The 21517-nt window shown below is 53.6% G+C and overlaps 1 protein-coding gene and 1 long non-coding RNA gene across 5 annotated transcripts in view; one reads left to right on the forward strand and one right to left on the reverse strand.

Moving 5' to 3' along the window:
* The window catches only part of ZNF423 (zinc finger protein 423), a 334231-nt gene that overhangs the window by 304803 nt on the left and 7911 nt on the right, over positions 1–21517 (forward strand). For all 4 annotated transcript variants that reach the window (XM_072827124.1, XM_072827126.1, XM_072827127.1 and 1 more), the window contains one exon: positions 12–127. In XM_072827124.1, coding sequence (XP_072683225.1) covers positions 12–127 — 116 coding nt within the window. The remainder of the gene's footprint in view (positions 1–11; positions 128–21517) is intronic.
* Positions 3526–4146, reverse strand: LOC140633939 (uncharacterized). The gene is made up of 2 exons (XR_012031535.1): positions 4004–4146; positions 3526–3863 (listed from the first exon to the last, which is right to left on the reverse strand). It is a non-coding gene; the product is annotated as an uncharacterized lncRNA (long non-coding RNA).

The raw sequence follows: 21517 nt of genomic DNA on the forward strand, positions 1-21517 counted from the left end.
CCTGCGTCCAGTCTTTGTCCAGGCCAACAAGTTGCAGCAGCACATCTTTGCCGTGCATGGGCAGGAGGACAAGATCTACGACTGCTCGCAGTGCCCACAGAAGTTCTTCTTCCAGACCGAGCTGCAGGTGAGTGCCCTTGTCCGCTGCACACCCCCTCCTGGTGCTCTTTGGGGGCCCCCACAGGCACCGAGGGTCTTGGGGTGAAGCCAGGATGGCGGGTCTTGTACGTAGCCTCACCCCACCCAAAAAAGCAACAGTTGCTCGGTGTGGAGGCAGTGGCTGCCCTCCCAGAGGCCGACATCGGGGTGGCCCCTGGGCCTCTACTGACCATGATTCTCAGACGAGCTGAACTGGAGCCACTAAGCCTGGTGAGGACTCAGAAGGCTCTCATTTGTGGTGTTTCCGTGCAAGCTCCTTCCCCTCTTGGGGCTTCTGGGTCTCTACCTATCTTTGATGATGATGTTGAGCTGAGCTGTGGATCTGTGGCTGGTGGTCTGTGCAGCTTGTATGACTGAATCCTGGGGCTGTGTGCAGCCAAGGACTGGGTCTGGGGTCTCAGAGCCTCCAGCTCTGCCCGAGAAAGCCAGAAAAGTGAGAGCTGTTGGGTTGGGCCCCAACTCAGCGGAAGGGGTGCTCACCACAGGGCCTGAGGCTGATGCAGCCCCTGGGTGCCACACAGTGGCCTTGGCCAGCTTCCTCAGATCACCGTGCAGGCCTGGCAGTGGCCAAGAGAGCCCTCGTGAGGGGACGTTGTGGCGGCCGGCTGCCCTAGGCCCTTCAGCCACTGCCCCTGTTGTCCCACCTGTTGATGGTTTCTGAGGACTCAGGTCTGTGTCCAGGTGAAGCTGCCTTCTTCTGCTGACTTTTGCATGAAATTCTTGTAACCCTGGATTGGTCACATGTCCACCCAGAAATACTGTGTGTACACACACATACGGAATACCACCTACACAGTGTGCATAAGACCACACCCCAAAAAGAAGCACCATGTGGACATCCCCAGAAACACCACATGTACACGCAGACATGCCTTGATACCGTACACCGAGAATAACAGCATTTTCCACAAAGCGCACAAGGGAGGTGGTGAACCACACATCAGCTCTCGAAGCTTCTGCTGGGCAGCGGCACACCTCTCCCACTCCTGTGTTGTCTTGGCCAAATGCAGTGATGCGGCCCTGCCCAGTTCCAAAGGGGACGAGGTGGGTAATCGTGCCCTGTGCCCAGAAGGAAAGGAAAGCTGACGTTTGTCACAGCCTCCCAAGCGCCGTGCACACTGTGACCCACAGGGTCTGCCCACTGGAAACACGCCTGCCTGCACACCCGGGCAAGTGCCAAGCCTGCACTCAGCAGTCACACCACACCCCTCCCGGGGGTTGAGGCTGTGTCATCAGGTTGCTGAGGGGCAGCACTGGGGTGCCTCCTTTCTGGGGCTTTCCCATGGAGGGCTCAGTGGGCATTCCCCCCCACCCCCGACAGTCAGGGTCCCTTCCCGCGGGCTGGCCCCATGGCAAGGCTGGACAAGCAGAGCTGCCTTCACACTGTCACCATGTGGGACCTAGCTATACGGACCCAGGCCCGGAGAGGGGGTCCCAGCTCCAAGTGCCACTTGCAAGGTGGTGACCCTGCCCGGGGCCCAGGGCTGCCCCCACCTTGATCCACAAACTGAGCATGTGCCCCTTGGCTGAGGATGGCTAGGGCTCGGCTGAGGATGGCTAGGGGCCCTCCCCCAGTCCGCCAAGCGAGATCAGTGGCAGCACCTGCCCAGCGGGCCGTCCGGGAAGCCTCCTGCACCTGAGCACCGCCCTTCCGCGCCTCCCACCTGCTTCACCTGCTTGGTGCAGCTACCAAAATAGACCCCGGGTCCCCAGACAACTCCGGCTTTTTATAGCTCAACACGGCAGGCCTCTTTTAAAGCCACTAGCTCCTATAAACTATGATTTACTCAAACTTTGAACTCGCTCAGCCCTCTGGTCCTCCCACGTTGTCCTGGATGCCGAGAAAGGGATGCTCCCTCCCTTGCAGGTTTTTCCCAGAAAGGTTGCCCCGTCTCGCCTTTGTGAGCTCCGTCGTTATCGTGGAGCCTCACGGAGGCCCAGAGAGCTGTGGTCTCAAGCCGATCCCGCTGCGAGCCATGCGCACCCGGAGCTGCAGACTGTCCCAGGCATCAGAATGGTTCCTGTGAGCTGGTGGTTTCCTGGGTCATCCGTCAACCTTTAAGGCAGATCCTCAAATGCCGAGAACCTCGCTAAATTATAGCCTTAACGAGTGACTATTTTCTGCAATTAATGATTTTAATTACAGACCATTTAAATGCAGAAGTGTTGTAGCGACACCCGATCTATGCAAATAATGGCTTTCCTTAAGTAACTTGAATAGCAATTTTCTGGGTTTTTGAGAGGAGGGTTTTTCAGGCATTGAAGTTTTCATCATCATTACACAGAACCTGGGGCTGGTGGGCAAGTGCCTTATTTCCCTGGGGTGACATGTGGGGGTTTGTGTGTACAGCAGGAGGCAGGGCCCTTGCTGGAACCTTGACTGGCTCTCCTGGCTGTATGTCATTTGAGGTCCTGTGGGGAGACTCAGGGAAACTAATGTTTGTTGGCACAAGTGACTCTGAGCCAAGAGGTCTTAAGATATAAGGCTGAGGATTGTTCTCATTGTAAAACTGGAAATACCTGCTGTGAATATAGAGGCAACAGTGATGAGATTTGGCCCCGGTAGGCTTGGGCTGTGTCACAGTGATTTGTCTACCTCCAAAGAGAATGTTCTCTTAGGATGCATTAATAGGAGCACTGTTGCCAGGATGAGGGAGGTGAAAGTCCTGATTGATTCTGAGTTCGTCTGGCTCTGCCCAAAGAGGACTTTGGACAGACTGGAACACGTTCATATCAGAGTGATTAGGAGCAGGAGAGAACTACACTTAGCTATCCATTTGTTCAGAGCATGTACATGGAGGGCCCACTACGTGCCAGGCACTAGATCTAGGAACGGCCAAGACTGTGGTGAATGAGACAGAGAAATACCCACAGGGCCTGCATTCAAGAGGGACTGATCGACAGTGTCCTGTCATGGTCACCACAAAGAAAATAAAACCAGGTGATGGGCTGGAGTGTGATGGGGGTGAGGTTGGATAATCCCTGGGGAGTGTGGTCAGGGAGGGCCTCTCTGAGGAGGTGGCATTTAAGCTGAGACCTGGCTGGTGAGAAGGAGTGTATGGAAGAGAGCCATGAGTGCAAAGGCCCTGTGGTCACGTGAGCTGGGTGTACTGCTGGAATGACAGAAGGCAGAAGGTGGCTAAAGCAGAGTGAGTGGGGAGCAGTGGTGTGGAGAGGGCTGGCAGGTGGAAGTTTGTCATGGTGGGGTTTGAAGGACAGCAAAGGAGTTTGGATTTTATCCCCACTGTGATGGGAATCCAAGTAGGGAAGAGGTATTATCCGATTTCTACCCTGAATCAAAATTTAAGAAGTCTAGTCTTTGAAAGACCCTGTTAAGAAAATGAAAAGCCACACATCAGAAGAAAATACGTGCAAATCACATATTGATAAAGGACTTCTATCCAGGACATATTTTTTAAAACCCTGAAAACTTAATAATGAAGGGCAACATCCACTGTAAAACAAGTGGAGCATTTCAACACTTCACCAAAGATGTGGGGACGTTCAACATGATTATAATCAGGGAAGCTCAAATGAAAACCACAACGCAAGGCCACCACACCCTTACCAGGATGATCAAAACAGAAGAAAAAGTCAGCCATGCCGAGTGCTGGCCAGGGTGCGGAGCGGCAGCTGGAACCCCCGCGTGCTGCTGCTGGAAACCTGAAGTGGTGTGGCCACCTGGCAAAATAGTTCTTGAGTCCCTGTAAAGTCAAACGTACACTTAATGTTTCACTGCGCAACCCTCCCGTGACATGTTTATCCTAGAGCATGAAAAACATGCTCACACCAGAACCTCCATGGATGCTGGCCCCCAGCTGGAAACCCCTTAGCTGTCCCTTACCTGGGAACGGACGGACAGGTGTGCTACATGCATGCAGTGCCTCACTGCTTGGCAATACAAAGCAGCCGCTGACACACGCAGCCACTTGGATGAATTGCAAATGCCAAATGAAAGAAGCCAGATTCGAAAGGCGCCGTACTAACGTGGTTCTGTTTACCTGGTGTTCCAGAAAAAGGCAAGACTGTTGGAAAAAAAACATCAATGGTTGCCAGGGGCTGGAGGTGGGGGAGAGATAGGGGAGAAGGTTCCTGAACACACACACATGCACTCACGCACATCCATGCACACATGTACGCACGCATGCACCCGGGGAGCTCAGGCAGCGTGCTCGGCTATGGGGATCCAGCCTGACTCCAAAGAGCTTTCAGGGGACCCTTGGCCAGGAGAAGATGTGGGCAGATTGCTGTGAAAGTGTGGGGACACTTGTCTTCACGCATTTTAAGCTCTGTCCACTTGCTTGCAGCAGCCACAGACTTCTGGCAGTGGGCAGAGGGTCGGGGTGTGCATGCTGCCCTCTGACAATCACGGCTCATGCATCCCTCTCTGGGGTTAGCTCAAGCAGGATGAGGAATGGATTTGTAGGGACGCTGGGTGGCTTTTGTTTGCCGGAAGTGGTGTGGAGTTTCTGGTGGCCCAGTCCTTGAGAATCAAGTGCCCCTGTCTCAAGGTGGTGACACTCTGCCTTCTGCCTCTTTCTGGTTCATATTGTGTTTTCCTGCAGCCTGGCTCTCTGGGCTCATCTCTAGAAGGGAAAATGCTGGCCAGAGCTGCCGTGGCTTCTGTCATTTCTGCTGAGACAGACACTCCTGGATATTTCAAAAGAGGGGATTTAGTGTGGGGATTTGGTTATGCAAGTAGCCGGACGGAACCCCCGGCCAGCCCAGAGACAGTGACTGCAGGAAACAGCCAGCATGCCAGCAGCAGGCTCGAGATTCCCTGGAGAGGGGATCTGATGGTTGAGCTCCGACGGTTGATGGTCAGCTGTCCAGCTCTGCTCCACTGGCCCCGGGTGGCGGAGGGGAGCCAAGGCTGGTGGACACTGCAAATGTCCACTGTGTGGGGAAGAGTCTACAGACGGAAGGAAGGAAAGGTAGAAGGTCCCTGGCGGCAGAGGTGTCTGAAATGCCGCAGCGGGGAGGCAGGGAGCGCACACGGTCTTTGTGAAGCAGCTCTGTATTTGCAGCCTGGCTCCGCCGTTTCCCAGCGCTAGGCCAGAGTTTTCTTATCTGGAAAACGGGAGTATTAACAGTTCCCACCTCAGAGCTGTGTTGCGGGAGACCCTTGGCACAGTGACCGGTGCATAGGAAGAGTGTGGTTGACACTACCTGTGGTTATTATTAGCATTTACCGTTATTCTTCACGTTACTGTGACCATGACTATTAGCATATTCTTAACGTTAGGCATTGGAGGTCAGCTGACTTTCCAGAGCCCCCTCCACTAGGCTTTGCTGTGATTTCCTGATTTCTGGCTTGAGCGTGGACACAGTGAGATGCTGAGTCTCTCCATCTGTGGCACCCAGCCAAGTGTGAAGGCCACGGGCACAGGACACCCACACTGGGGCCCAGGGAGGAGCTGGGTGTGCGGAGCGGGGAGGCGAGGTAGAAAGGCCACAGAGGCCGGGGCTTCAAGTCCTTTCCAGCTTTCACTGCCTCTGGCCCAAGCTTTTCCCTTGGACCATTTCCTTCTGCCTTGCCCGGGGCTCAGTGGAGGGTAGTATGTCGATTTGGTGGGGGACCTGCAACACAACTCTATAAGCCACAGACCCCGAAAATGTCCGGGGTGTTGGCCTTGCATATCCAGCCTCAGGCCTCAGCAGATGAAGGCCTGGGGCCCTGTGGGCCCCTTGCCAGGGGTTAGCTGAGCTGAGGGGAGGGGCTGGCTCAGCCACCCTGCCCAGCTGTCTGGGGATCCCTGTGGACACCTCCGTGCCCACGGACACTGGACAGGGATGGCATGTCCTTCTGCCCATCCTGAGGCTCACTGTATCCTGCTCTTCACTGTCGCCAAGGGACTGCATGCAGGGAGTGTGCAAATTACTTAGCCATACGAGGCTGGCCTTCAACAGGGTGGACATGCTCCCCGTGAAATCGGCCAAGAAATAGTTCGAGCAGTCACCTCCCCTGGGTGGCTCCCTTCCAGGAGACCACGCTCTGACCTAAGCATTTTGTATGGATTGTCTCAGCACAGCCCCATGAAATAGGTGCTCTTATGATCCTCATTTGCAGATCTGGAAACTGAGACTCCAAGAGCTTAGGTGGTATGTCCAGGGTCACAAGCAAATGGCAGAGCCACATGCAAAGCCAAATCGTCTTTGCCACCAAGGCAAACAGAAATCCTCCAAAGTTTAAATGAATTGCCATTTATATGAGCTAATAGATTTAAATGAGGCCTGCAGTGCTGAACTATAAAAAGCCTTCATGTCAGGGGACCCAGAAACTATTTTAGTAGTTGGGCCAAGCAGGTAGCTCACAAGTAGCGGTTAACAGCGGTTGCGAAAGAACCTGCTCGCAGGTGGGCCCAGGTGGAAACACACTGGGGCCACTTCTGCGCTGCTGAGCCTGTACCTGGCATTTGCTAGGCTGGCACTTGAGGCCAGGAACCCGCAAACCTAGTGAGAAGCAATGGGGTGAGTTCAGCTCAGGCTCCGCTTGAGCAGAGGAAGGATTAGGGCTGGTCGTGGAGACAGGGACTGCAAAAGGCCACAAGCTTCCTGGTGCTGCCACTTTTCCCCCCTCTGGCGGCCTCGCTGAGTGCTGTCACACACAGCCTGGAGCCTGAGGAAGGGTCTCTTTGATGGGGGGAGTTCCTGTGCTCCTCAGACCTCCGTGATGGGCCTGGGCTGGGCCGGGGGGAGCAGTGGGTCTGCCCTGTGCCCTGGAATCTAGGCTCCCGTATTGACAAAGTGAGGGGCCGCAGGAAGCGCTCCCCGAGCCGGGGCCTGCAGCGGCAAAGCGGCCAGCCCTGCGTTGAGCGGGCGCATTTAAAGGATTAGCTCACGCTGTTTGCTTGTGTGTGCCTAATCATGCCGCTTCCAGCTAAATGATTACAATTGATTAAAAGCAGAGCTAGGTATTCTAACAAGCAACCTGGAGCCCTTCCAATGGGGTGAGCTGGGCCCTGCCAGGCTGAATCCTGGTACCCAGCCAGGGGGAGGTGTCTGTGAGCAAGGGGCGTGCTCTGAGCCCCATGGGACCCTTCCTTCTTAGCCCTCGAGGATATTTGAGTTGACCCTTCCCCTCATTCCATTTTCATTTAAGAATATACACTGAGGGGATGCCTGGATGGCTCAGCGGTTGAGCATCTGCCTTCAGCTCAGGGCATGATCCTGGAGTCCCGAGATCGAGTCCCACATCGGGCTCCCAGCATGGAGCCGGCTTCTCCCTCTGCCTGTGTCTCTGCCTCTCTGTGTGTGTCTCTCGTGAATAAATAAATAAAATCTTTTGTTAAAAAAAATATACACCGAGTACCTACTGTAGGTGGGTGCCATCATGGGGGTCCAAGGCACAAGTGTGCACAGGTAGATATGATCCCTGTTCTCACCCAGCTGTCATTCTTTGGCAGATGCCATCGGTAAGTCAGTAAATACATGAACTAGGTCATTCCAAACTGTAGAATTTTGAGGACAGTAAAACACTGCATGGTGATGGAAAACGATAAGTGTGTGTGTGTGTGTGTGCGTGTGTATGCGTGTGTGCATGTGTGCGCGCATCAGGGCAAGGGCAAGAGAATGTTGAGGATTGGGTGGCCAAAGAAGGCTGGCATTTCAACAGAGTCCTGAAGCTTGTGAAGGAGCCAGTGTGGGGAAAAGCTGGGGACCTTCTGGGAAAGGGAACAGCCAGTGCAGATTCAGAGACATGGACAGACTTGGGGTGTCCAGGGAACAGAGGAGAGGGCTGGAGGTGGGTGAACACCTTGCTTCATGCACCTGGTCTAATCAGCGAGGTAGGTGCTTCCTGGCTGCTCTGCTGATCCTTGAACACCCTTCCTTTCCTCTCAGGCTTCAGGGCCCAGCTCAGGTGGTCCCTTCTCTGAGAAGCTCTCCCTGATTCTAGCTCCTTTAGCTTCTCTGGCCCTTGGTTTAACCCCTTGATCCCTTTGCTAGTGCAGATTGAAATAACTATGTTTACACCTGACTTCCTGCCCATATGTGAGTTTTGGGCTGTAAAACTCCCTCTGTCATCCATTCATCCATCGGTCTGGCCATCCATCCGTCCATCGATCCATCTATCTATCCATCCCTCCATCTCTCCCTATATGTTTTACCATTATTTTTGAGCTCCTAGAAAGTAGGAAAATAAAGGAAAGAACACAAAAAAGGAAGGGAGAAGAAGAAAGAGGGTTGTCATCTAGGGTTGCAGATTCTAGGAGCCCAAGTTTTTTAAATTCTTGGTCCTTATTTTTTTTTTAAGATTTTATTTATTAATTCATGAGAGACACACAGAGAGGCAGAGACACAGGCAGAGGGAGAAGCAGGCTCCCTGCAAGGAGCCTGATATAGGACTCGATCCCAGGGCCCCAGGATCATAACCTCAGCCAAAGGCAGATGCTCAACCACTGAGCTACCCGGGTGTCCCAAATTCCTGGTCCTTATAAGATGGGTAACCGAGGAGCCAGTTTCCTTGCCTGCGCGCTCGTGCTGTCAGATCCAGCCAGATAATTATAACTAATAATAATTAAAAATTAAAAGTGCTCTAGGCACATACTTAGCATTTGACTCTTTGGCTGAGTTCTCTGTGAGTAGGAGCATCTTCCTCCGTCCCACTTTAAAGGCAGCCCTGTTCCTGCCACCCCACGGCTGCAGGGGGAGCTGGGCCCGGCTGGGCTTAGCCTCGGGGAGCAACAGGGAGGTGCCTGGTGACACCCAGCAGAGGTTCCAGGAAGTGAGAACCTGTTGCTTGCTTTGGAGTAGCCACCAGTTTGTTCCATCATTTTCCATTGCAGACATTGGTACCTCTTTGGCCTCAGTGTCCTCGTCTATAAAATGGGGTAAGACCTACTGATTCGGGTGGGCATGAAGGTGGAGCGCTCAGGTGTGAAAAGCACTTAGAACCTAAGGCTTCGGGCAGCCCAGGTGGCTCAGCGGTTTAGCGCCACCTTCAGTCCAGGGGGTGATCCTGGAGACCCGGGATCGAGTCCCACATCGGGCTCCCTGCATGGAGCCTGCTTCTCCCTCTGCCTTTGTCTCTGCCTCTCTCTCTCTCTCTCTCTGTCTCTCATGAATAAATAACACATTTTAAAAAAATCTTTAAAAAAAGTAAACTGTAACAAATTAAAAAAAAAAATAACTCAAGGCTTCCTGTGGGTGACCAAGGCATATTCCAGGGTAGGATTGCTTTGTGTGTCCTGCCTTCCCCACCAGGGCAGGACACCAGAGCCTTTCACGGAGTGGATTCTTTTTTTTTTTTTTTTTTTTTTTTTTAATATATATTTTTAAACCTGTCTGCTATCTTCCTTCCTCTTTTTTTAATTTTTTAAAGCTTTTTTAAATTTATTTTTTCATGAGAGATACAGAGAGAAAGAGAGAGAGAGGCAGAGACACAGGCAGAGGGAGAAGCAGGCTTCATGCAGGGAGCCCAACATGGGACTCGATCCCGGGTCTCCAGAATCAGGCCCCGGGCTGAAGGCAGCGCTAAACCGCTGAGCCCCCGGGCTGCCCTCACGGAGTGGATTCTATTCGGTGTGACAACACGGTGTGGCGCACCCAGCCCACACTATGGGTAGGCAACCTGGGAGCAGCTCTGTGACCTTAAGCAAGTCACTGACCTTTTGTGGGCCTCAGTAGGTTGGGGGTAATGACAGCTCCTTCCTGTGGGTGTCGGTGAGGCCAAAGGTAGTGGTGCCTGCAGAGCCTCCAGCAGCGGGCGCAGGTTTGGTCAGCCCCAGCCACTACTGTGTCCTTGCGCCTGTGGTCTGGGTGCCTGGAGGCCTTTGGTTCACTCCCTCGTCCATTCATTCATTCAGTCCGTCACGCGTGATATGCTCAGTGTAGCCCACAGTGTTTCCTGAGCAACTTCTCTGTGCCAGATGTGTGCAGGTGTTGGGGCACACGGAGGCCCAAGTCCCTCAAATGTTGTGGGGAGAGGAACAGTAAACAGATGACAAACAGAATGAATGTTGACTGTATGCTTGTGGCATAATGTAGTATAACATATGGTGTGTCATCCAGTTCCATCATACGCTACGCATAACCTGACGTGTCCCCGTGACATCACAGGAGGCTTGGGGCACCTGGGCTTTCCTCCTTTCTCACTGTCTCTCTCTCTCTCTCTTTTTTTAAGATTTTATTTATTTATGAGAGAGAGAGAGAGAGAGAGAGAGAGGCAGAGACACAGGCAGAGGGAAAAGCAGGCTCCATGCAGGGAGCCAGATGTGGGACTCGATCCCTGAACTCTAGGATCACACCCTGGGCCGTAGGCAGGCGCCAAACTGCTGAGCCACCCAGTGATCCCTCTCACTGTGTCTCTTGATCTGTTTACTCTTCTGTGGGGTGCAGCCTTCCCTGTCTCCAGCATCGTCATCTCTTACCACTGTGACCGCTGTGGACGGCTGAGGCTCCTGAGGGGCTGAGTGTGGCTATTTAGGGTCTGCGTCTGGGGAGAACGAGTGAGGGGCACAGATGGCTCCTAGTCCTCCTGAGCCACTCACCCCAACATAGTAAAAATGAGACAGTATTTTCTGAGTGCTTCCTGGGAGCCCAGTTACCTCCCTTCACGTGTGTAGTCTTTTGAGACCTCATGGAGACCCCACAAGTGTGGCATCCTATGATCTTCATGTCACAGATGGGTAAACTGAGGCTCCCCCAGGCCGCACAGCTGCTAGAGTTGCAGAGCTATGAACCAGGCAGCCTGACACTAACATCTGTGTTCTCAGCCCTGAGGCTGAGGCAGTGGGCTTGAAGGGGACTCTCAGTCCCCTAGGAACCAAGGACAGGCCTCTGGGTGCTGGGTGCTGGGTGCTAGGGGCAAGCAGGAGAGTGATATGGCTTCACTCCAGGCAGGTGGGGTGAGCAGTGGCTACCGTGGTCACTGCTGAGAGGAGCAAGAGGGGATCAAGCCCTGGGAGGAGCCTGTGTCTGGGTGTACCCAGATGCCCTCACGAGACTCAAGATCTGCCCGCATGAGCAGTGAAGTGTGTGGAGGCCCAGGTGGGGATGGGGGGGCTCCCCCCAAGGCCCGGCTCCGGGCAGAGATGGCACTTGGAATCAGCCTCAGGCTGCCTGTCTGCCCATCAGAGCCTGTCATTCATGCCCTAGGGCGGGGGGCCAACCAACTTAAGAGGGGCACCATGCCATAGCGACAGATGGGCATGGGGGAGCTGCCAGGAGCTGCCAGGAGCCTCCAGCCAGCGGCCCTTGTGTGTGCCGGGAGCCCAGCCCCTGCCGGCGTGGTCCCAGCCCGGACCAAATGCCTTCAGTTTCTCAGGAACAATGACAATCCTACATAATCAGTGGGTGCCGGGTGGGTCTGAGGCTCCCGGAGGCTGACCCTGTACAAAGCCCTGCCCCCCAGCCCCCACCGACTTAGACAAAGAGGCAGCCCCACGTTCAGCAAAGATTAAGGCCTTGAGGGCTGGAGGGGGTGAATCTCAGTTGCTTCTTGCTGTCACTGCGACCTTGGGCATATGACCTCCCCTCTGAGGCTCACCGTCCTCTCCTGGACGCGGAGGCTCCTTGTGGGGGCGCAGCACAGCCTTCGTGGAATGTGGGGTACAGCGCCCAGCCGGCGGGGGGGCGGCCCTGGGGTGGAGCTGCTGTGATGTCCGGCTCTCACAGATGGGAGACTCCATATCATGCCACGTCACACAGCTGGTAAGAGCCGACCTCACCCCGGTCAGGTGGGGGATAACAATAACAGAGACACCCGTGGGGACTGCGGGGGGCCCTCTGCATCGAGCTTCCTGATTCGTCCTCCGGCCAACCCTATGAAGTCAGCGCTGTTCTTCTCCCGTTTTGCAGCTAGGGAGACTGAGGCACCGCTAGGCAGTGGCAGAGGTGGGGCTTGAACCCCGACCGCCCGGTTGGCGGCAGAGCCTGCGCCTCGAAGCACTCCGCCAATTCGGCGGGCGGCGGCTTTCTGTCGTGGAGCCCATTCCTGTTAAGCACGAGGCCTGCTTTGTCTGCCGACGCCGCGTGCTGGGAGCGGGGCGGGCTGCCTCCTGCGAGGGTGCCGGGGTCTGGCCCGGCTGGGGGTGCTCGGCCCCCGCCAGCTGAGAGGCGAGAACCGGGTGCTCTTGGCGGAAGCCTGGATTGCGCTCTTTGGTCGAGCAGGAACAATTACTAATGACATTTAGAAAGAAATTAATGATGAGAAATGCAAGTTGGCATTTCAGGAGCGCCAGTCAGCAGCCGTGCGTCCGCGCTCACAGGAGAGGCGAGGGGTGGGGGCCGGGCACGGGGGGCGAGGGAGGAGATGGCAGAAATTAATTTTGCTGTGTCAATAATGAACGTGGCCCCACTCGCTCTGCTTCTGGAGTTCAGACAAAATCAAACATGGACTGGCGGGCGCTGGCCCACGGCTGCAGTGAGATGCCCTGTGTCCTAGGATCCGGGCGGAGGTGGTGACAGGTTTGGTGCGGTGTCTCCTTTCGGTGGCAGGGGGGTGGGCAGGGGGCGGCAGGAGGAGAGGAAGCAGCCTGAAGCCTGGGCTGTTTGGACGCAAATCCAAGCCCTGCCTCTGACCAGTTGTATGATGTAGCAAGAGCCGCTTCTCCTTTCTGAGACTCCGTCGCTTCATCGGTAAAATGGTGACAGTCGGGAGGTGCAAGGATCATGTATGGAGACCTGGCGGCCCAGGTTGGGCACATAGAAGGAGCTCAATATATTGTTAGGCATTACCATATTTCACCGACACACAGCTTCTCGTAACACCTCCTAAACCGGACTGGCTCATGTGTGTGTTATACTTGAATTAGTCATTTCTTTTGTTCACTGTGTTACATCAAATACTGGAGCATCTTATATTCTTTGGGTCTTGGATAAAATAGCACATTGAGGGCAGCCCCGGTGGCTCAGTGGTTTAACGCCGCCTTCAGCCCAGGGCGTGATCCTGGAGACCCGGGATCGAGTCCCACGTCGGGCTCCCTGCATGGGGCCTGCTTCTCCCTCTGCCTGTGTCTCTGCCTCTCTCTCTCTGTGTGTGTGTCTCTCATGAATAAATAAATAAAATCTTTTAAAAAATAGCACATTGATAAGGAGGTATGGTGAGGGGGACACAAGATGCTGAAATTGTCTGGAGCAGGGGTTGGGGTTCCCAGGGGGCTATGAAAGTGTGCCAACTCCTTCCCCCCCATCAAGTGCTCCAGAATGATGGAGAAGGACCCCGCCACCCTCCTCTCCCGCTGAGGGGAGGAGTAACACACCAGGAAAAGTTATTGCCATAGTAACATTGAACATTTTTGCCTCGTGGAGGGTGAAAACTTACAGGCCGTGGCCAGGGATATTGAAATCTTTAAATGGTGATCTGTGTGTCAAAATGGAGATTTCCTATAATTACAGTGGCTAACATATAGTGCTTATTGAGCAGCAGACAGTGTTAATGCCTCTATTATTAAAGTAAGGAAACTGAGGTACAGACAGGCAGTCTCCCTAGGCCACAGAGCTGGTCAGTGCTGGGCCCAGGCCACCAGCCCCAGATTCTGTTCTCTTTACCACACCACTAAATGGCTAGAGTTCTTGATTTTTCTGCAAATCAGACCTAGAAATCCCTGGGCCACACTTTTGTGGGGCAGCAACCAGCTGTACCCCTTTAGACACAGGGATGTGCTTCCCAGTTCAGCACTACCCCACCTGGTCTGTCCCACCTGGTTCCTTACCCGCCGGGGCTCTGAGTCTCAGGCTCCTGCTGCAACACATCCTGGTTGGTAAGTATTATCCCATTGGCGCTTCAACAACCTGGTACCACGAGGAGTGCCCTTTACTCTCGCCATTTTGCAGACCAGAAAGCTGAGGCTTGGGAAGGACAATAAAGTATAGGATACCTACAAGGAAAAGAGGGTCCCGGGGGCAGAAATGGGGAGTGTATGCCACCTGCATGGTTTGCGTGTTTGAGCAGGGGAAGCAAGTGTGGCTCAGTGACTGGTCCCCCCATACCCTGAAGCCAGACCTGGATGCACTGTCCACCAGCTGTGTCCCTGACCCAGGGCACCACCTTAGTCTCCTCCATCCTTCCTTCTGACGGCGCCACATCAGAAGTGTGGGGTCATCCATGCTTTCGAGTTGACAATGATGGAAGAACCTCGTGGTTGGTATTGATTATGACAATATTGACCGTCTGTATATTATTGTACGTGTTGTGAACACTGTGTCCATGTTATCTAATTTGGAGCTCATAACAAGGCTATGAGTGGGTACTATTCATCCCACTTTTCAGGCAAGGAAACAGGAACTTTGAGAAACAAAGTGACTTGTCTAAGGTCACAGGTACAGTAAGTGACTAAAGTGGGATTTGGACTTCAAAGCCCGTTGTCTTTCCACCACCCCCTCCACCTTCCTACCTACTTACGTATTCATGCTCTCCTCTTTCTCCTACTAGTCATGCATCTGCTATCCATCCACTCTTCTATCTATTCATTTGTCTTTCTTTTCTTTTCTTTTTTCTTTTCTTTCTTTTCTTTTAAAGATTATATTCATTTATTCATGAGAGACACACACACAGAGAAAGGCTGAGACACAGGCAGAGGGAGAAGCAGGCTCCATGCAGGAAGCCTGACGTGGGACTCGATCCCGGGTCTCCAGGATCAGGCCCTGGGCTGAAGGCAGGCACCAAACCGCTGAACCACCCAGGGGTCCCCCATTCATTTGTCTTTCCATCCACCATCCCTCCATCTATCCTCCCATCCATTGTCTACCCAGCCATGCAGCCAGCCATCCACCCATCAGTCAGCCATCCATCTTCCTTCCATCCATCCATTTGGCCAGCCAGCTAATACTAATACTAATACACATCCATTAGTATCAAGTACTAAGAAAGTTCCAGGAACTACACTGCTTTCATGTCACCTTCCATATATGCTCTTAATTCTGTGCTTACCTGCCCCCCTTTCTTTCCACCCTAAAACTGCATATGAAAACATACACACACACACACACACACACACACACACACACCCTTCTGGCCAATTGAGAGGGATGGGACAGACTGGGAATGTAGATGTTTCTTGGTTTGCCTCCTGGAAACCAGCGACTTCTGCCTGGTGGGGGGAGGGAAGGTACAGGGGAGACCCACAAGGCCATGGTGGGGCAGGTGTGTGGGCAGTGATGATGTGCCCACATTTGGGTTGGAAACTGAGTGTAGACAAGAAGGGCAGACAAGGCGTTGCAGGCTGGGCCCCAGTGTTCTTCAGCTCCGTCAGTGGGACCAGCTCCTGAGGAGGGGGCGGCTCTTCCCATTCTGGGTGGCAGGGATCACTCTTTCCACGTGCCAGGCTGGACTTCTTCTTTGATTGGGCAGAGGTATATACACTGACGTGTTTCCACAAGAACCATCGCAATCATTAAATATAATCGGTCTCAGCTGCAGTTTTGATCGCTGGGGCATGCACACAATTCATCACAGCAAATTAGGTCCACCTTCAGAACTCCTGCCCTGCAGCCTGGGGGTCCATCAGTGATGGGAGCTGGGCCATGTGGGCCCCAGAAGCCATTGGGGGGGATGGACCATGTTTTCTGAGGGGGACCTCAGAATATCTGCCAGAACAGCTCTCCATCCACAGAGGTTAATTTTCTAGAAATTTTGATAACATAGGAAAGTTTCTGTTTTAGCAAAAATTTGGAGGAAAGTAGAAATGGATATGATCAAAGTCTTAAAATATCATTTATAAAACCTAAAAGCCCTGGGTTAGTTTAGGGACATGAACATATGTGTTCTGTATAATTAGTGGCCGTGTGACCTAGATTTTCCAGGACAGCTTTGATTTCAAGTATTGCGTCCTAGCCATTGGCTACTTGTCCTGGTTTTTGGCTTGTGAAATATGATGACTATATGAAGAGCTGGGTTTTCTCATCCAAATTTAATGAATAAAAATTTCAAGAGTTACAGGCCTGGAAAGATTTCAGAAAAATTCAAGGGGACAATCCTGTCCCACGTTTTTTCCCCCCAGCATGGCAAAATGTTTCATTTTGTGCCTCACACTCACCTTCCCATCTCTCCAGGCACAGAGCAGGGAAAACACGGGCACTTCTGTCCGGCAGGGTCTGAAAGCTGTCAGAGCTCCAGTCCTCTGGACGAGATTTCCAGGAAGGCTTTGCTGCGGCATGCCTCGGGCTCTTGCGTTCAGGGGAGAGAGCCCCTGGTTGTAGAGTCTCCTGAGGTCTCCTGTCCTAACGTGGCCTGGCCCTGGAAGCCGTGCCATCGACTACAGCACACGCGCAGTCACTGCCTGGGAAGGCTGGTACAGCACGGAAGCAGAGAAGGTCTTGCATCCAACGCCAGCCAGGGCTCGCTTGGCAGGCGACGTGTCCCCTGGACGCTGCCACAGCTGCCACCCCCCGCCATCCGGCCAAGGCCTCCACAGGCTGCATCTCGCTCCTACAGCCTGTACAGCTTCCTGCTTCCAAGCCTGGAGCCAGAGACGTGAGGGCCATAGCTCAGGATGGGCCCTGAGCGCCTTGGCTGTCTCTGTAGCACGAGACCTCTCTCCTCTCCCCTACCTGCCTGCCCAGCCTGTATGATCCCAACCAGTTTTTTTTTTTTTTTTTTTGAATTGTGGTAAAATACACATAATGTAAAATTTATGATCTTAACCATGTTCGAGTGAAGGCTTCAGTGGCGCTAAGGCCATTCCCTTTGTTGTGCACCCAGCAGCACCAGCCAGGACACTTTCCTGCAGAACTGAAACTCTGTCCCCATTGAACACTTAACGCCCCCCCCCCCCCCCCCCCCCCAGCTCCTGGGAACCACCGGTCTCCTTTTCCCTCTCTCTGGATTTGACTACTCTGGGAACCTCACAGAAGTGGAATTATACAGCATTAGTCCTTCTGTGACCGGCTCGTTGCACTTAGCATAATGTCTTCAAAGGATCCCTCTGCTTTTAAGAGAAAAGCGTTCAGTGCCCTGGGCAGGGCGGGGCAAGGGACGCGGAGGAGGGGGCAACTCTGTTCCTTCTTCTCTCCCTGACCCTGCCAGTGGAGGCTGTGCTTCGCCTCCGTCGCTTGCTGGCTGTCATCTCAGAAATGCTCGCTGAGGTTTTAGCAGGTGCAGGCTCTGAGCCTATGTAAGAAGATTGACAGAGAATTAAGAGATGGGGTCCCTCCGCACGGCCGATGAGGGCATTCTCATGGCAGGGGGACAACCAGGTCCTTGCAGGCTGAGGAAGGTGCTAGGAGGACAGCTGTGCGGGTGCAGAGCTGCACTGGGATGCGTGGCCCCTTGTTGAGAAGGCGGGAAGGCCTTTCTGGGGGGACAGAGATCAGAGGGGATGGGGCCTTGGGAAGCTGGGGGAGTGTGCAGGGCAGTGAGGATGGCCTGTGTGGGGAGCTCTGGCAGGACTGTGGGCAGGGATATGCAGTTCTAGGTGTGGGTGGGACCCCCTAGGGGATTAAGCAGAACTCTCCCCAATACCTGCCCCTTGAGGAGAGACCCCGGGCTATGCCTCTTATGGGCACATGAGTTTCTCCGCTCCCATGGCCAAGGAGAGAGATTCCCCGAGGAACCCAGGTCATGGGCAGGCGGGGGCTTCCGGAGGGGTCCTGCTGGTGGTGTGAGTGTGGACAGATGAGCTGCACACCCAGGGGAGACAAAATGCCAAGAATGACAACCAGCCCCTGATCCACTTTGCAGCAAATTGTCAGTGTAATGTCTGTGTGTGTGTGTGTGTGTGTGAATGTGTGTGTACAGGTGTGTGCCTGGGGTTGCAGGGTATCTGGGAGTGCATGTGTGTGTGCATGTGTGTCTAGGATATATGTGAATCTGTGTGTCTGTAACTGTGAGTTATCTGTGAGTGTATGTGTGTGTGTATGTGATTATGGGTATCCGTGTGTAAGTGTGAGTATATGTGTGACTGTGGAGTGTTGACTGTGTGTGGGTTAACTGTATGCAAGTGTGGGACGTAAGAGGAGCTCTGTTGTACCGTGTTGCATTCACAAGCACCCCAAGGGGCAGCCCCCCCAACAGTGCCTGAGATACTGTTAGTGGGTGATGGGTGGGAGGGTTCCTGAGTTCTTAGGGAGAAAGGAAGGCACAAAGGGATAATTATCTAGACTCTCCAGTAGGTGGATAGGGCACACTTGGGCTGGCCTGAGTGGTTGAAGGAGGACTGACTGCCTGGTCCCATTCTCCGAGCTGGCCATTTTGGGGCTCTTGTGTGGCTCTAGGGAAGGAGATTTCCCTGGTTTGCATGTACCTGGCCCACCAGGAAAGATTCAGCTGCATGTGGGGATGCACCCACAGACAGCGGTACATGGGACACACAGGACAGTTCTGGCCTCAACTTCATCTTCTACTCTCCTTCTTCTTCAGAATGTAGCTATGCAAGGTCCCACGATCCTATTCCCCGGGGTGAGGACCTTAAATGATGGGTGCATGTGGTGTCGCTACCGCTACCTCCACTCTGGCCCTAGGGTGTCCGCTCGGCCAGTGTGCTGGAAGATGTTTGGGGCATCTTGAGGTCCTCACAAAATATGAGAGGCCCTAAGCTGGCAGCCTATGGGCAGATTCAACCTGCAAACATTCTTTGATTGGCCTGAATAGTGCTTTAAACACTAAGATTTCTTTATATATTCGTGTATATATATATATATATATATATATATATATATATATATATGATTTCATTTATTTTTTTGAGTGAGAGAGAGAGAGAGAGCACAAGTCAGGGGCAGAGGGAGAAGCAGACTCCCCACTGAACAGGGAGCCCAGTGTGGGGCTCAATCCCAGGACCCTGAGATCATGACCTGAGCCAAAGGCAGATGCATAACTGAGCCACCCAGGTGCCCTGGGACATTATATATATTTTTTTAAGACAGGGAGAGAGGAGGGGCAGAGGGAAAGGGAGGGAGAGACTCCATGTGCACAGAGCCCAATACAAGGCTTTACCTCACGACCCTGAGACCATGATCTGAGTAGAAAAAAAGAGACGCTTAACCAACCAAGCCACTATGTATTTTTAAAATCTGGTTTTCTAGACCAGATGTGAGGAGGACTGCCTCTTTCCAACAAGGCTTGGGGTTCTTGGGATGACTCAGTCCCCACCATACCTTACTGCCTTGCACCCGGCCTGGGCTGCACTCACTTGCAGGGTGGACTTGGCAGCCGCGCTCCCGCCCCAGGTTTGGGGGCCTCTGTCCGGGCTGGCTGCGCACAGTCAGAGGAGCCCACCACCACCGCTGGGTCTCCTGGACGTCAGCTGCTATTTTTCCAGACATCTACATTTGCTGTGAGTTTGGTGCCTCCACTGACGGGATGCCTCAGTCTTTCCGAAGCATTCCGTGTGCGGTCTCTGATTCACACATGCACAGGATGAGATTGGGGAGAGAGACCCTCTCTGGTCTCGGGAACCTGTCCACCCAGAGCCATTTCGGTGGAGTTTCAGAATATTTGGTTCATCTGCCCTCAGGCCCCAAGGTGGTGCGTGTGCTTGGGTTCCTGCTCTGCTGCAGCAGGCTGCAGTCATATCTTTTAGGGGTCTGACTCGGGCTCTTTGAGGGCAGGTTTTTTTTTTCTCTTTTTTTAATTTTATTTTTTATTGGAGTTCAATTTGCCAACATATAGCATAACATCCAGTGCTCATCCTGTCAAGTGCCCCCCTCAGTGCCCATCACCCAGTCACCCCAACCCCCAGCCCACGTCCCTTTCCACTACCCCTTGTTCGTTTCCCAGAGTTAAGTGTCTTTCATGTTCTGTCAAGAGGGTAGATTTTAATCCATATTTGAGATGAGCTGTACCCTAAGGTCTTGGTTCCAAGCAGCTACTTACTTGGCTGATGTGGTCAGAATGGACTTTCCAGTGACACAGGAGGTTGACGGGCCAGTGGAATGTCCCCTCCACGACAGAACAGAGGTCCAGACAGAGACCAGGCTTATGGTCACCTGGCACAGCATGCCCAGAATCCTTGATTCTCAGCCCTTAGCCCTGAGTCTGCTACGTACCCTGACTCAAAGGGGGCCAGCCACTGGGGACCCCTTCTCCCTGTGGAAAAATGGCAACATTGCTGGCAGCAGATTTTTTTTTAAAGATTTTATGTATTTATTCATGAGAGACACACAGAGAGAGGCAGAGACATAGGCAGAGGGAGAAGCAGGCTCCCTGGGGAGCTCAATGCAGGATTCGATCCTGAAACCCCGGGATCACGACCTGAGCCGAAGGCAGACACTCAACCACTGAGCCACCCAGGCATCCCCGGTGGCAGCAAATTAATGCAGGACTCGGGGTCAGGGTGACTTGGGCTGCTGAGGTGGGGCAGATCCCTAAGCAGCCCTGATGTACACCAGCCACAAAACTCCTGCTTTCTTTCATGCAGCCACTACCTGAAGTCACCTGGTTGCTGGCCTGCGATGTTCTGCACACACAAAGTGACTGGGCACATTTGCATTCTGAAGTGTGTTTTCCCTGAGCCTACTGTCCCTCCAGACGGGCATTATCAGTTTCTGTCTTTTGTTGGGTGACTCCGAATGGGAGCCTGTTTACGGCCTGCGCTCCTCCTAGAAGGCTGCAGGTTCCCTCCTTCGAATCTATCCTCCAGTGAGTTTTATTTCCAAAGCACAGCAGTACAGAACCTGCCCCTTTGGGAATTCATTGGGCTGTTTTTCTCCCCACAACAACCTTTTCTCTCACATTTTCACTCAAAGGAAGATCTTATCCCACTCGTGGAATTGGTCATGGGCCAGGCCACCTGCTGGGGTCTTTTGTGTCCTGGGTGCTGCAGGGTGTTGGACAGGGGCACTCGCCCACCCTCCCACCACCACTGGGACTCCAGAAACCCAGTGGTCAGCCCCCTGGGGACACCTCCAGCAAAAGCAATCGGGTCCTACAGCTCCCTGTCCCGGGTCCCCGGGTGACTTTGAAGCTCCAAGTCTACTTTTGCAGATGGTTCTCCAAGAAATCACTTCCTCCCCGCAAAGCCAACCCTGTGACTCCCTGGAAGTTGGAATCTCCCTGCAGGCCGGGAGTTCCGGATGAATTGAGGCTCTCACCCGAGAGACAGAGACAGACTTCCCCGGCTAAGCGGGTGCGACGCTCACTTCCTGCTGCTCGAGAGTGGCAGACGACAGCCGTCTCGCTGTCTGGGAGACGGGACTGGGAAAGCCGCACGCACGTCCCAGAGCACCGAGGGAGCTGCTTTTGCGTCCGAGGACATTCTGGGGCTTCGTCCTGGGCCAGTGGGTCACTAGCTTCACCCAGGACCCCGATGCCAAGGAGGGGTGTCGCTTCTCAGGGCAGACCTTGCCGTGCCGTCATACAGATGCGGCCCCGCTGGATGGGGGCCGTGGGGGAACACGGGGTGCGTATGCGTCATGGCCCGGGGCCCCGGGGGAGCGGCTGCATCGCCGGGCAGGCATTTAGAGGGAACCTTGGCCATCA

This window comes from Canis lupus, chromosome 5 (genome assembly GCF_048164855.1).
Source record: "Canis lupus baileyi chromosome 5, mCanLup2.hap1, whole genome shotgun sequence".
NCBI classification, from domain to species: domain Eukaryota; kingdom Metazoa; phylum Chordata; class Mammalia; order Carnivora; family Canidae; genus Canis; species Canis lupus.